The 15,662-nt window shown below is 35.4% G+C and overlaps 1 protein-coding gene across 5 annotated transcripts in view; it reads right to left on the bottom strand.

Moving 5' to 3' along the window:
• LOC106870560 (calcitonin receptor) overlaps positions 1-15,662 on the bottom strand; it is a 283,198-nt gene that overhangs the window by 104,647 nt on the left and 162,889 nt on the right. For 3 of the 5 annotated variants that reach the window (XM_052967345.2, XM_052967341.2, XM_052967351.2), the window contains exon 2: positions 5,190-5,288. The exons of the other annotated variants lie outside the window; for them this stretch is intronic. In XM_052967345.2, the coding sequence (XP_052823305.1) occupies positions 5,190-5,261 (72 nt within the window). In that variant the 5' untranslated portion in view covers positions 5,262-5,288. The remainder of the gene's footprint in view (positions 1-5,189; positions 5,289-15,662) is intronic. 5 annotated transcript variants of the gene reach the window in all.

The raw sequence follows: 15,662 nt of genomic DNA, 5'->3' as shown, positions 1-15,662 counted from the left end.
AACATGCTGAGTGTATAGCCAAAACAACAGAAAAATAGTATGAACACGAACCAGAAGTTGTGATAGAAAACGAGAATTAGAAGATCTTGTGGGACTTCGCCATAAAAACTGATCATACTATTGAAGCAAAAACGTCAGACATGATTATGGAGGACTAAATAAATAGTGTAAGATCATTGATTTTGCAGATTTTGCAGTCCCTTATGAGAGTAGAGTCGATACCTAAGAAGTTGAAAAACAAATTGAGAAATAACAGGATCTAACCAGAGAACTGATGATGTTGTGAAAAACCAAGACAAGAATTATTCTTGTAGTTATTTGTCCACTTAGCACAACACTCAAGATGCTACCTAAAAGATTGAAAGAAATTGGAATTGAAACTTGTATTTTGTTTGTCTTTGCATTCTGAGTTCAAAGTCAATTCTGTCAGCCTTAATAATAATAATAATAATAATAATAATAATAATAATAATAATAATAATAATAATAATAATAATAATAATAATAATAAACTTTCAAAATACAAAGACCTGGAAATAGAGGTAACTCGAATGTGGAATCTAAAAACAGAAACAATTCCTATCATAGTAGGTGCCTTAGGTATAATAAAAAAATATTCAGACAAATACATAACAAGAACACCAGGGCTTACAAATATATATAACATACAGAAAATTGCACTACTGGGCACTGCACACATCCTACGCAAAACACTTTCAATACAGTAACCATAAGAGCACCACAGCAAACCACAGCACATACCCAAGGCACACAGAGCTGCGCTCAGTAGTGAAGTAAAAGCACGTCATAAAAATAAAACTACTGAATAATAATAATAATAACAATGATGATAAAAAAAAAAAAATAATAAAGGAGGACACCGGGGACGTTTAACATGTGAGAGCGATAAAACACTGGTCCGAAATCTATCCCAAAAACATCGGGAATAAAAAATAGCTGATAAAGTGTTGGACTATATCCGAGTAAGTAATACTCATTAAAATTTATTTCTATTTTCCAAATGAAATGATGTATTTTAACTTGCACAACACCTGTAAACTCGCTCACAACAATACAGCTCAAATCAACAACAAACTGTCTCCGTCCCCAACCATCGCACACACACACACACACACTGAAAAACGAAAATAAATAATACCCATATTATTCAACCGAAGGATAACAAACAGGAAATGCATATTTTAAAATTATTATACAAAAATGTACGAAAAATTACACGTGCAAAACTATTTAAAACCAGAAATGAAAGGACCGGTACCCTACGAAAGTGATGACCATCAAAATAAATGGTCGGACGTTATTCTTCACGTCCCGCAAGTAAAATCAAAAAATCATAAATGGACACGAGAAAATATAGTTCTATCTTACACGCTTATTCCATAGCAGTGCTCTACCCACAGAACGAAAACACAACAGTATATACATGTAAAACTGTGAAGGAAAACAACCTAGATCTGGATATACTGAAGAATCCTAACAAATTAGCCAACATAATGAGATATATTGTAAAAAAAAAAATCAGAAATTGTTATAGAACATTAAAGTTAAAATACACCAGGAAAACATAGATAGTGACCACATAACAATGCGAAATGATATCATAAGCACTGGGACTGTAAAATACGTAGACAGGCGTAACATGTGCAACAAAAACGAAGTAAAGAACGAAAGACAACAAACCCAAAGCGTAGGAATGCATGATCATGAGCAAAATGCACCAAACCAGAACACCGAAGACAAAAATATAAACGGGAAGAAATGCAGAACAAATCTAACAACTGGAAACACTCTAAAAATGATTATAATCAAATAATTAAAAGCCACAGATCTCAGTATGGCCCTCCGATTGCACTTCCCAAAAATTCAAGTTGATAAGACAGCATCAATATAAATAACATAAACCTGGACGTCAGAACTAATAGCAACAGAAACAAATGTCAATATGACTGGGTTAAATGATATAATATATGCAAAAGGCTTCTGTGGCCAAAAACAGAAGCTGGATACTCCCTCAAACCCATCCAAACAGGAGTATTACGATCTAAACAAACCCTGAAAAAAAAATAGTATCCAGAAGAAAATAAAAAATAAAAGTAAGGATCTGTCAACCCTTAGCGAAATTAGTAGGGAAGCAGCACTACTAAGCAACAAGAAGAGAAGAAAAATAATATGGAAATACAAAATTACAATACAAGGTATACCAGAGGCAAAAGAACAGCTAAAGCAAGATATCTCGCCAGAGCATAGAGAATCTGCCGGTATGAGAAATGCCAACGATTCTTTGAACAAGACAAACAGTTCAACTCCAATCGAAAAAGATTCTGTCAAGAACTTGGCAAAAATAAAATAAAGATCAATGCAGCACCAACAACAGAAGTGGAAGAGTTCTGGAAAGAGATATGGTCAGCGAAGGAACAACCTCAGAAAAGATCTATCAACATAACAAACACAGCACCTGAACAACTCTGGACTTCTATAACAGCGGAAGGGGTCACCCAGGCACTGAAAAAAACTAAGCAACTGGAAGGCACCCAGGTATGACAAGATCCTCAATTTCTGGTTAAAATACGTAACATGAATACATAAAAGGCTGGCCTTGAAATGAAACGAGATACTAGTAGAGTCAGAGATAACGCCTCAATGGCTCACAGAAGGGAAAACTATCCTAATTCCCAAATTCACTGAAACGGCAAACCTACAAAACCACAGACCGATAATTTGTCTCCCAACAATTTACAAACCCTTCATTTCAATAATATCGCAGAGAATGGGCAAACATCTGGAAGAAAACAACCTGTTTCCAGAAGAGCAGAAGGGGTGCTGCAAGGGCTCATTAGGCTGAAAAGCGCATTTATTGATCAATAAAGTCATAACTGAAGACAGCCGAAAGAAAAAGAAGGGACTAAGCATGGCTTGGATCAATTATCGAAATACTTTTGACAGTATTCCTCACACATGGATCCTGGTAACACTAGCCATAAACAAGATAACACTAATAATCGTAAAATATATATAAAAAAAACATTTTATGAATAAATGGCAAACAGCGTTACAGTTCCGGACAAGAGGGATTCATAAAAACTAAAACCATTAGAAGAGTAATATTCCAGGGAAACACGCTCTCTTGACTCCTTTTCTGCTTGACACTTTTATCTGACATGCTAAATAGAACTGGATGTGGATACAACTGCTACGGTAAGAAAAATCAACCATCTCTTGTACATGGATGATCTAAAATTGTATGCTGCAAATGACAAACATTACTATAGACAGAGCATGGATTTATCAAAGAAATAAAAATTCGGCTTGGAAAAAGGTGCCAAAGCAACTTTGAAAAGTGGAAAACTAGTTAAGAATAACAGTATCACATTAGATAAAGCACATCAAATAAGAGAGTTAGATCAAAACCAGACATACAAATACTTAGGAATCAATGAATTAGATACGATACAACACACAAATGAAAGAGAAGATTAGGAAGGAATATTATAAGCGAGTTAGATTAATACTTAAAACAGAGATCAATGCGAAAACACGATAATAAGTATCAACACTCTAGTCGTCCCAGTTATAAGTTGTAGCTACACTATCCTCAATTGGCTCTAAATGAACTAACCAAACTAAACAGGAAAGCAAGAAAAATAATGACAAAATATAGGATGCACCACCCAAAATCTGACATAAAAAGCTTATATATACAACGAATTGAAAGTGGTAGAGGCCTTAGACAGTTAGAAAACTATTATAAAATAACCACCATAGGATTACAGAAATACCTACTTCAGAAGCAAGGAAAACAGGTACAAATAACCTCAAAACACGAGCAAAACGAATTTGAACTCAGAACGTAAAGACAGACGAAATACCGCTAAGCATTTCGCCCGGCGTGCTAACATTTCTGCAAGGTCATCGCCTTAATAATGATGATGATGATGATGATGATGACAATAATAATAAAGTTTTCTCTCTCTATAAGTAAACACTAAAGCATAATATAGAAGCTAACTACTAAAGTGTAGATAATTAAGCAAGAGACAAAAAAAAATAATAATAAACAAGCGCAAATTCCCGAAAATATTAGGAACAGGAAAATCTAAAATTCTAAAAATTATTATGAACAAAAAAATCACTTCGTGGGTCATATCCAACAAGATTACACACACACACACACACACACACACACACACACACACACACACACACACACACACACACACACACACACACACACAGTAAAAGCCATCAATAGCCTGAAAGGTTCTCACTTAAAGCAAAGGAAATATCCGATTTTTGCTGCACCGCATCTATGTCTAACAAAACAATATATAAGCAAATAATAAAACATTATGTTAACATTATGTGCAACCTGTGCAACCACTGAGCATCAGCGTAAAGAGACCACGACCGCATAATTTATATTTTCTCTATCTTTGCCATGTCAGATTGCATCTTCAGATACGATCGAGATATCAGCTATGCTCACTGGACAAAATAAGGACAATGGAAGAGTAACCTCTGTCATTTTGTAGCTTGGCTACTGAATAAGTATTTATGGGCGCAAAAAAGTGTAAGGTTATTTAGGTTGAGAGGGGAGAGAATTCAAGGCTGAATGAAAATATTTGCTATGGCTAATATTGCTTTTCAAGCAGAGGGCAACTCAGAATTATTTAGTGCTTTGGTGTATAAAAATTCCACCTAACAGTCTGGTACATTCCTTAAATGATCCTCCTATCATGACTTCTGTATGTGCGATTGGTGAAATCCATAATAAAACCAAAACATGTTCGGAGCTGTTTCCAGTAGTTGTCGTAAAATGAAAATATCTAATAATAACCAATGTTTACCCTCATAACATTGTTATTATAATGTTGCTTGCATTAAATATGTTGATACTACGTTAATTATGAAAGAGCTATACAATAGCATCCTACACACAGTTACAAAACATTGATGATTTATCAAACAAGAGAGGAACTGACTTTTTAGAGACACTTTCATTCAGTGAAAAAATTCTATTTGTTCGTCTCTGTTTTTTCCGGTATTGCTGACGTGGTAATAAGATATAAATTACATCCTTGACGTTTTGATACATTTCATTGTTAAAACAATCGTTATGGAACTAAAAATAGCATAACAAAAATAGAGATGAAAAAAAAAATCGTTTTTACCTGTGCTGTTGAGAGGACATGGCTGGGAAACACGTTCTCCTGCCTTTGTTTGGTTCCAGCAAAGGTATCCATCAAATGTGCTTTCGCAGAAGTTACCACCTGAAAATAATAATTATTTCTAAAGTAAGCACAAGGATATAATTTTCAGGGAAGGAACATTCAGATCAACCCCAGTTCTTAGAGAGCTCTAACAGCGCTCGTTGGAATGATGTGCCCTGACTGAAACACATCGATCCAAAAGGCAAGCATTTGCCAATCAGACAAAGTGTTATTTGCTGTTGTGCTGGGAAAGTGCATTATTTTCATCAAATTTCTCGAGGACCAGAACCCACTGATGTTTGACAGAGGAAAGTGGATTTCCTGTAAATATGGCTATACAAAAGCTGTATTGATTGTTAAGAAGATTAGGAATGAAAGAGGAAGGATGAGAGAGAGAGAGAGAAGGAGAGAGAGAGAGAGAGAGTGAGAGAATGCAAGAGAGAGTGAGATTCAATGTTTATAGTCACCTCATCTTTGAGTAATTGAAAGTGAGTGCGTGAGGATGGTAGTTCCTATGTCATCCAAGGGTGTCCTTAGAGTGAGACCCTTTAGCATAGTTGATCGAAGAGTTTGCTATAGATAGAGGCAGGATCTGGAGCATATTATTTCAATGTGATGGAGAGTGCATTGCGCTATGGTTTGATGCGAGAAGCCATGTTTTCACATATACTGTGCATGTATGAATGGTGGTGAGTCGGATATTGTAAAAAAAGAGAGTTGTGGGGGAAATTTGCATGTGTTCAAAATGGAAAATGGAAAATGGGCAGCAAATATAGAAACTAGTTGTTCCAGTTTTTATATTTTTTAAGACTGGTACTTATTCTATAGTTCTCTTTTGCTGGACCACTAAGTTATGGGGACGTAAACACACCAACATCGTTTGTCAAGCGTTGGTGGGGGGAAACACAGACACAAAGAAACACACGCACGCACTCACACACGGATCTATCTATCTATCTATCTATCTATCTATCTATCTATCTAGCTTCATTCATTTTTTGTCTACCAAATCCACTCACATAATTTTGGTCGACCCGAGGCTATAGTAGAAGACATTTGCCCAAGGTGCCACGCGGTGGGACTGAACTCAGATTCATGTGGTTGTGTAGCAAACCTCTTACCACACAGCAACGCATGCGCTTGCTCTTTTGAATGAAGTTGGACAACAGTGTGTGACCTGGGAAAGAGAGATGGGTCGTAGATACGGTTGAGAAGTTTGAGAAAAGGAATATGTAGTTTGCATATCCAACAAGAGGTAAGATGTGAAGTTTATGTGAGATTTAAGACTATGGACATTGAAAAGAGGAGAGAGATTAGGTCAGTTTTATTTGTGGGTTCCTTGTTAATCATGTTTTTCTCGTCTCTCCATTAGTAAGGTGCAAGTTTGGCTGTGTGGTAAGAAGCTTGCTTCTCAACCACATGGTTTTGAGTTCGGTCCCACTGCGTGGCACCTTGGGCGAGTGTCTCCTATCCTCTCGGGCCGACTAAAGCCTTGTGAATGGATTTTTGCCAAAGGAAACTGAAAGAAGCCTATCACACACACACACACACACACACACATATATATATATATAGGAAATAAAGGCACAAGGTACCAATTTTTGCTGGAAATAGCAGTCGATAACCGTTCGACGCTAGAGGTAAAGCTTCACTGAATGTATAAAGGAAAAGATGTGCAGGCGGTGAACATAAAAATTTTTCGTCTTCACTCTAGGAAGAACGCCAGAGAAATGGACAACTTTTTCACCGATCTCGGTTCTGTTTATGGCTGGAGCTATTGGCCGAGTATACAGGCATTGATGTAGTGGATATTTTAAATTTAGTCTTTTAGATAGACCTAGCTGACGAGGACCGATCTGTTTTACGATAACAAACGTATTCTGAAAAGTCCGAAACTCGAATACTAAGTTGCCCATTTCTCTGATATTCTTCTTAGGGGCAATCGTTCGATGCTGGGTATATCTATATTTGTGTGTGTGTCTTTGTGCTTGTGTTTGCCCCCCCCCCCCAGTATCTCTTGACAACAATGCTGGAGTATTTACGTCACTGTAACATAGTGGTACAGCAAAAAAGAACATACATGAACACATGCATACAGATAAAAGTGTGCACGCGCGCGCGAGCGTGTGTATGCACGTGCGCGTGTGTGTATATGTGGGCGCGCACATGTGTGCATGTGTGTGTGTGTGTGTGTGTGTGCACGCGCGCGCGGGGATGCATGAATATACATCTACGCATACATACACGCAGATATATGGCCATATACATGTACGCATACATAAATATATATTCCCGTATCTACCTTCTCATCCTACTTCCCCAACCACGCGACCAATTTCCTGTCCATCACGTGGTCGATTTCCTGTTCAGCATGCGGTATTTTCCAAGTAATTGTTGTCGCTGATATGCCAACGTAATACTGTGACACAGTGTGACCTTTCTCGACCAATCGCAGACTAACGTCCAGTAGTAAACATTGACTCTCCTCCATTCAGACTCCGATGACAGAAGACTAGCGACATGCTTGAAACTCAGAGTACCAAGGAGTTTGAATCAAACTGTTTTGATCCATATATGTAACTCCCAATAAATGTGTTGAGTGACCTTCTGTCGTTTGTCTACTCACTCGTATATATATATATATATATATATATATATGTGTGTGTGTGTGTGTGTGTGTGTGTGTGTGTGTGTGTGTGTGTGTTTTCCACACACACTGATTAACAACCGATGTTAGTGTTTACGTCCCCGTAACGTAGCGATTGGACAAAAGACACGTATAGAATAAGTAGCAGGCTTAAAAAAGATTAAGTACTGGAGCCAATTCCTTTGGTTAAAAATTTTCAAGGCGGTACCCTGTATGACTGCTATCTAATGACTGAAACAAATAATATATATATATATATATATATATATATATATATATATATATATATATATATATATATATATATATATATATTCATGCCTTTATATATTTATATTTATATATTTATATATTTGATCCTTTATATTGAACACTCAATATTTCATCTACATTCAATACTTTCTTTCATGGTGCCATCCATTTTTATTTTATTTTATTTTATATTGTATATTGTATATTATATTATATATTGTATATTCCATATTCTATACCCCACATTAGTTCTGCAGGAATATAAATAAAACATAAAAAACAGACAGTGTTGGAACTCTTTTAAACAAAATAATATATTCCTCTATACACGATCATACAAAAAACCCCACCTTTTTTCTATTTATTTTTACTCGCATATATATATATATATATATATATATATATATATATGGTGGTTGTCTACTCCTTAAACAGAGTTTGACCACCTCCTGCACCTACACCTTAGCCCTTTCATGGCGTCTGATGTGGCTTTTTAAACCAGACAGTGTTTTGAAAAAACACCCACACAGATTGCACCTCTGATTTGCACTACCAATACCTGCAAGTAAGTTCTGCTCATTGTGGATCCTAACATGTCTTTTAAGACCCCCATTGGATTTGCAAACCCTCTGGCATACACACACGCACACACATATATATAGTGTTAAATTATTGCATTCTTATTTAATGACGTTCGAACAGAAATTGATGTGGCTACAGTTAGACTACATTATGAACGATTTTTCACTAAAGATACTCCAAGTATTTTTCCATCAGTAATGAACACACCAGAAAGTATCGTAGCATTTCACAAGAAATAGTACTTTTCCGTTGCAGCGGAAATAATTTTTTAAACATAAAATATAATAAGAAATGTTGTAGATGTTACTCACTTCGCGGAATAAACAAGGATTCAGTTAGATATTATTATTATTATTATTTGGCGCCAGCACATCAGATGGACTTATTTTTCTGACTGTAATTCATATCGTGACAGGATAGACACTTTCCCCTCCGCAATTCAATGAGGAATTCCCAGAATACTATTTTTGAAATGTCTTGGTAAGTATTAAAATTATAGTTAATTTCAGTCCTGATAAATTTCATATGGCCGTCAGTATATACTGTTGTATGAAGCAAAGATGTGATCATTAGCATCATGAAGCACAAAGCTTCTTTGTAAGTGGGCAAGGAAATCCAATTACTAAAATTGTTACAATTTTTAAAGTGAGTGCTTGAAGACTTGCGGGTTATTGCACAATTGACTGATAGTTAACTGCTAATCTTGACAAGAGTTTATGTGAATTTTATTCCCTGGCAATATTTCCAGTCGAACCAAGGATGATATAACAGAAAAGTACTTAAGAAAATGGTGCAATTGATAAAAAGCTAACACTTTTATATATATATATATATTTTCGGAGATGGAAAGTTGAAACTACACAAAAATATCAAAGAAAATGTGTTAGGTTTTGAGAAAAACGTTCTTCTTTTTGTTTACATGCAGGCTGATGAATGCACATTAATGGAGATTCGTGTGACAGATATTTTCAGAACGCACGGCTGTAATTGGATTAGGGAAAGATATTAATTCTGTTTTAATGGGAAATATTTGCGTTTTAAGTACGCTAATAGTCTATCAAAATAGGCTATAATTGTTTAGTGTTGCAGATTAATTTCAAAGCATTCAGAGTGTTAAGGGCTATCTTATATTTGAATATGTTAGCCTAGAGGTTCTGTAAGAGAAAGGATGTGCAATGATATATCAAATTGTTACTGACAGATTTGATAATATAAGGGATCCAATTAAGCTTTTAAATGAAAGTCATCCAACGTGACCTAAAATAATGCACGGTTTAGGAATACACTTGAAATAAATAGGTTTTTGGAAATCTTAGAAATTTGTTCGTCTATATATTTCCCTTTAATTTTATTCGTAAGCTACTTTCCTAAGGTACATGTGATACTGAAACTTAATAGAGTAAATTGTCAGTAAAGCATTAATGTAGATATTCTCCTAAGTATAGGATTTCCATTTAATATTACAATATTTAAATTAAGTATATTTAAGGCAATGGTTTAAGTAAAAATACCAAAATAAAAAGATTCTGTGTACTTTACATCGCAAAATTGCAAAAAAATTATGTTAAATATGCTTTACTGTTAATGTTTTATTCTAAATTTCTAAACAGTGATCTTGAAATTGCTATAACAAAAAATACAATAATATTTCATCTTTTATTAAGTAGCATAAGTAGCAGTTGCCAACAAAGTAATTAACATAGTCTATAGCAATCTTGCACAAACTTATGGTCATTGGAGGAAATCAGTTTCTTCATTCAAGTTTTACATTGGATGTTAGCAAAGTTCGTCAAAGGTTGAGGCGGCTATGTTATTAGAGAATTTAATGATTTTAGTAATGTATTTAACTTAATTAGGGAACTAGTAAAGCAACAAAATTAGCAATAGATAAGAGTCTGCAGTGATGTGGCTTTAGTTCCCTGAGTTGATTAGATTTTGTAATAAGTATTGTGTTGAAGAATAAGTTGTCAAATTCCTTCTAGATGTTTCAGTTGGCTCCAGTCATGGAAAAGAGCAAAATTGGCAGGTGATTTTGAAATCTTGTTTAGAAAGTAATATAGATAAATGAATACGTGGTGATATTAATGTCAGTTTGTGCTTGAAGGAGGTAGACTCGGTAATAAAATTAATAGATTGAGAACGGAAATAAAATGACAGCACGAAAATAACTAAAACTGCTTTAACAATGCATTTCATAATGTGAAATTTCTAGCTCAGTTATTAATATTAGGTGGAGTGTGTAAAATACAGTCGAGCATTATCTGGAAGGCTGATCTCTATCACTCACGTTGAGGATCAAGATGAGTCAAAATATACGAACATTTAATAAAACCAAAGTCAAAACAGAAATTGGTAATAAAAACAAAAGTTAAAACAGAAATTGATTATAGAAATAGAAATAGAAACTGGCTGATGTCGGACATATATCGAGGTTCAAATGAGGTTGAAAGAACAGAAAAAATTTTTGTTTGATGATGTTTGACAAGCTTCGAATGTTATGGAGAATGAGACTGACAGAGAGACAAGCAGACAAACTTACACATTTATACATACTGTCATAAAGGTTTATAGATAGTGTCATTATCTTCTAAATAGCTTCTGCGCGCAGAAAATGTTGTCTAGTATATTCATCACGATATTCGTACTAAATTTTTGTTGTCACTGAACACGATTAAACTTAAGATAAAGCTAATTTCGCTTATAAGATCACGCAGGTGTCTGCAACTGTTCATCGAATAAATAACATTTTTTTTAGGAAAATGAAGAAAACTTAGTATAGTAATACTCTCTCCCCTGTCTTTACAATATTTTTAGAAATATTAAATGTGAACATTTATAAATTAAATTTATAACACAAACACTGTCAAAATCTTCATTAAAAAAACTTTTCAGGGTTTCTATGAATTGGAAACAAAGCGATTCCTAAAAACGATTATCAAAAACGTTATAAACACAAAAATTACAATGCTGCAAACCAGCTAGGAAAGTACATTAGTGTACATAAATACTTGACCAAGCTGCATAGCTCTATTCCACGAAGAATACTATTTTTATCTATCTATCTATCTATCTATCTATCTATCTATCTATCTATCTATCTATCTATCTAGCTCCTCCCTCTCTCCCTCCCTCCCTCCCTCCCTCCCCTCCCCCCACCATACTTGCCTACCTACCTACCTACCTACCTACCTGTGTATATATGTATGTTCTCTTTCTCCTTTTAATTTTAGAGTAAATTTTGACCGGTCACCTACTTTGTAGCACGGTTGTTAAGGAAAGTATCTTCGTTTTTCTCTTGCATTTTTCTAACAACATTCGTGTCCGGGGCGCAGCAGATTTCCACAACAGAACATCTGTATGTATGTATGTATGTATGTATGTATGTATGTATGTATGTATGTATGTATGTATGTATGCATGTTTTCTATTTTCAATTATTTGAAGTCTTCCTGGTGGGAAGGAGCTGGTTTCTAACAAATACAAAACTCCGGCGATGGAATGTAGATAATAAAAGAAATGTCGCATACTGAGTTTGAGAAAATCCTTGGAATATTTAATATTCTGCTTACAGATCGTATTTGTAATATATGTGTTAGCTGCCTAATTTTTTCTTTCTGAATGTCCTCGACTTTTCAGTTATCTTGTTTCTCTTTAATGTTCACATCAGTAGGGCAGCTGACCTCTATGGCGGTACATACATTTTCTTGTCTGTTGTAAACAAATAAATTCCGTTATTTATGCTTACAATTAGGAGAAGTTTTGATGGAAATGTTTCACAATATTTATTTCAGAACAATTGTTTTTTTTTTTTTTAGATGGTAAGTATATCATGTTCATTGGGGGGTAATACCTTGTTGGCAATTTCGGGCAGGTGATGATCACATGTGTGATGTCTTCCACAGAAATGTGACATAATCGACATTTTCGGTTGCATTTTGGGTTACATGGGCTTCACTTTCTCTTTTGTTCATTAGTTATTTTGTTCATTAGTTATTTTGTTCATTAGTTATTTTGTTCATTAGTTATTTTGTTCATTAGACATAAGAAAGTCTGCACTTCTTGTCGACCTTAATGTCACCTTCAAGTCTTGGTTAAGTACGTCCATGCATAGTCTTTTTTAGTTTGATGAGCGTTTCGATCAACGGAACAGCCTGCTCGTGAAATTAACGTGTAAGTGGCTGAGCAATCCACAGACACGTGTACCCTTAACGTAGTTCTCGGGGATATTCAGCATGACACAGTGTGACAAAGCTGACCCTTTGAAATGCAGGTACAACAGAAACAGGAAGTAAGAGTGAGAGAAAGTTGTGGTGAAAGAGTACAGCAGGGTTCACCACCATCCCCTGCCGGAGCCTCGTGAAGCTTTAGGCGTTTTCGCTCAATAAACACTCACAACGCCCAGTCTGGGAATCGAAACCGCGATCCTATAACCGCGCGTCCGCTGCTCTAACCACTGGGCCATTGCGCCTCCACGGGTTTGGAATAGACTTCCCGCATTCAACAATCAAATACAGAGACTTCTTTTGGATAAATTCTATTCCTATGTCAGCTGTTTTTCGGCTTCGTAAACATTTTTAGCATTGATCTTTAAGAAGATTATGGGTTACACGGATATCTCCAGCAGACTATAGTATGTAGCCATTGGATTTTTATAAAAGATGTTATGTTGGATTTAATGACAAAATAAACAAGTATAGAAAGACTATGTCTTTGGAATATTCCCTTCAAAATATTTATAACGTTGGAGACGATCGATCTGCCCTCAGTTGTAATAGTGAGAATTATTGCCAAGTCCTTTGTGAATCTCTCGACGACATCAACTAACGAAGTAGGTAACTTTGCCAAGTGCAGAGATTTCAACAACCATCAATGGAGGAATAAAGTCGAAGTCTTTCCCACCTTCTCATAAGGCTTATGTTTTCTTTCCTTCGGCTTGCGCTATCATGTTTATTAAATTTTGTATGTATGTATGGATGGATGTATGTATCTATGTATGTATGTATGTATGTGTGTATCTGTGTATAAATATATGCATCTCTCTCTCTTTCTTTCTCTCTCTCTATGTATATATATATATATATATATATATAAATGCATACACACACACACACACACACACACACACACACACACACACACACACACACACACACACATCTAACCGTAAGTTATTAGTTCATAGGAGCATAGTCAGGCTGCTAAGAATATAGAACCCAATAGTGCAAAGTATGAATACCAATACGTTTTATCAAAAAAGCTCACGTCCGCTTAGAGGAACATCGGGGACTAAATTAACAGGAGAGTAACGGCGCCTTGTGCAAAATCTAGACGGAAGGATAAGGATAGATATACAAAAAATATATAGATGACTTTACAGTTAGAGCCAAGGGACTGGATACAGAAAATAAATTTTTACGTACTTGTGAGGTTGTGACTGTGATGAGGATGTTGATGCTGGTGAAAATGATGGTGGCAATGGTTTAGACTGAATATGCTGGGAGATACAATCATGTCTAAAGGTGGCGGTTTTGTTGTTCACAAACGGAGCTGGATAAATTCGAATACTTTATTTTCAGAATGAGAATTGCCATGTTAGAAATTGACATTCTAACTATGTAAATGCAACGTCATTTCACTTTCAAAATTGATATACGTCTTTTTTTGTGGCGAAAATTTTAGCCAATCTCTCTCTGGCTAATGAAACAGCAGTAAACAACAACAGCCTTTCATCCAATATAGAATCGTTATTGAACAGAAGAACAGCGAAATAGAAAATCTCTAAATGTTCTATTTCTTAAATCTTTTAATATTCATCAACTGAAAGCATGGAAATGTAGTCCATATATCACCGAAAAGCACCAGTTTCATTCTCTGAATATATAAAAATTTAAGGTATTTTCATTATTAAAGACAAGAAAGGCGGTGAGCTGGCAGAATCGTTAGCATGCCGGGCGAAAAGTCCGTCACAACGTTCTGAGTTCAAATTCCGTCGAGGTCGACTTTGCCTTTCATCCTTTCGGGGTCGGTGAAATAGGTACCAGTTACACACTGGGGTCGATGTTTCCCCCAAATTTGAAGCCGGTGTGTTTCCAGTAGAAAGGATCATTCGGCCCGCTGCTGTACTAGAAGACTCCCATGATGCTACGCTCTGGGACTGAACTCCAAACCGTTATGCTTGAGAAGCGTGCTTCGTAACCACACAGTCATGTCTACATGCAGTCCTACCCCACATCCCATTACCCAAACACAAGAATGAAGAAAAAAACACAAAAAAATAAAATAAACTAAAACAAAATTTCGAAGTAGACGACAAAAATTTTATCACAGTAGAAAAAACACCAGAAAGACATTTGTGGTTTCGAATGATGGTTCAGTGGAAAATTCAATGACATTCCAAATTAAATTGAAATCATGGCATGATAATTACTTGAGTACATCTATTCGTGTGTACTAGAATGGCTTGCTTACTTGTAAGATGATTAAATCACATCCGGCACATAATAAAGAATACATGTAATTCAGTTAGTGATAAGAGTAGATTGAATGTCGTTGTATGTCTTAATATATACAAAGAGAAAGAAAGGGAAAGGTAGACAGAATGTACGAGAGAGAGAGAGAGAGAGAGAGAGAGAGAGAAAACAGGAACATGAAGAGGGAAAGGAAGTGATAAAGATAAATATGTGTTTGAGCGCGCGCGCTTATGTATGTGTGTGTGTGTGTGTGTATGTGCCTGTGTATGTATGTGTGAACGTAGATAAACTATTGGATGAACTTACTGCAGGCGTTTTCTTGTACCATTACGTGAAATACATTAGTGTATATAGATATGTGTGTGTATATATATGAATACAGATCTATCTATTTATCTATCTATTACAAATTAAAAGGGTAAAGGTTTATCAATTTATTAATTTATTAATAAATCAACAATTAATAATTCTTCTTGTTTTTGC

Source organism: Octopus bimaculoides, chromosome 1 (genome assembly GCF_046866305.1).
Source record: "Octopus bimaculoides isolate indiv1 chromosome 1, ASM4686630v1, whole genome shotgun sequence".
Classification (NCBI taxonomy): Eukaryota; Metazoa; Mollusca; class Cephalopoda; order Octopoda; family Octopodidae; genus Octopus; species Octopus bimaculoides.
The sequence above is the reverse complement of the archived record's forward strand: the minus strand, read 5'-3'. Positions and strand labels throughout refer to the sequence as shown.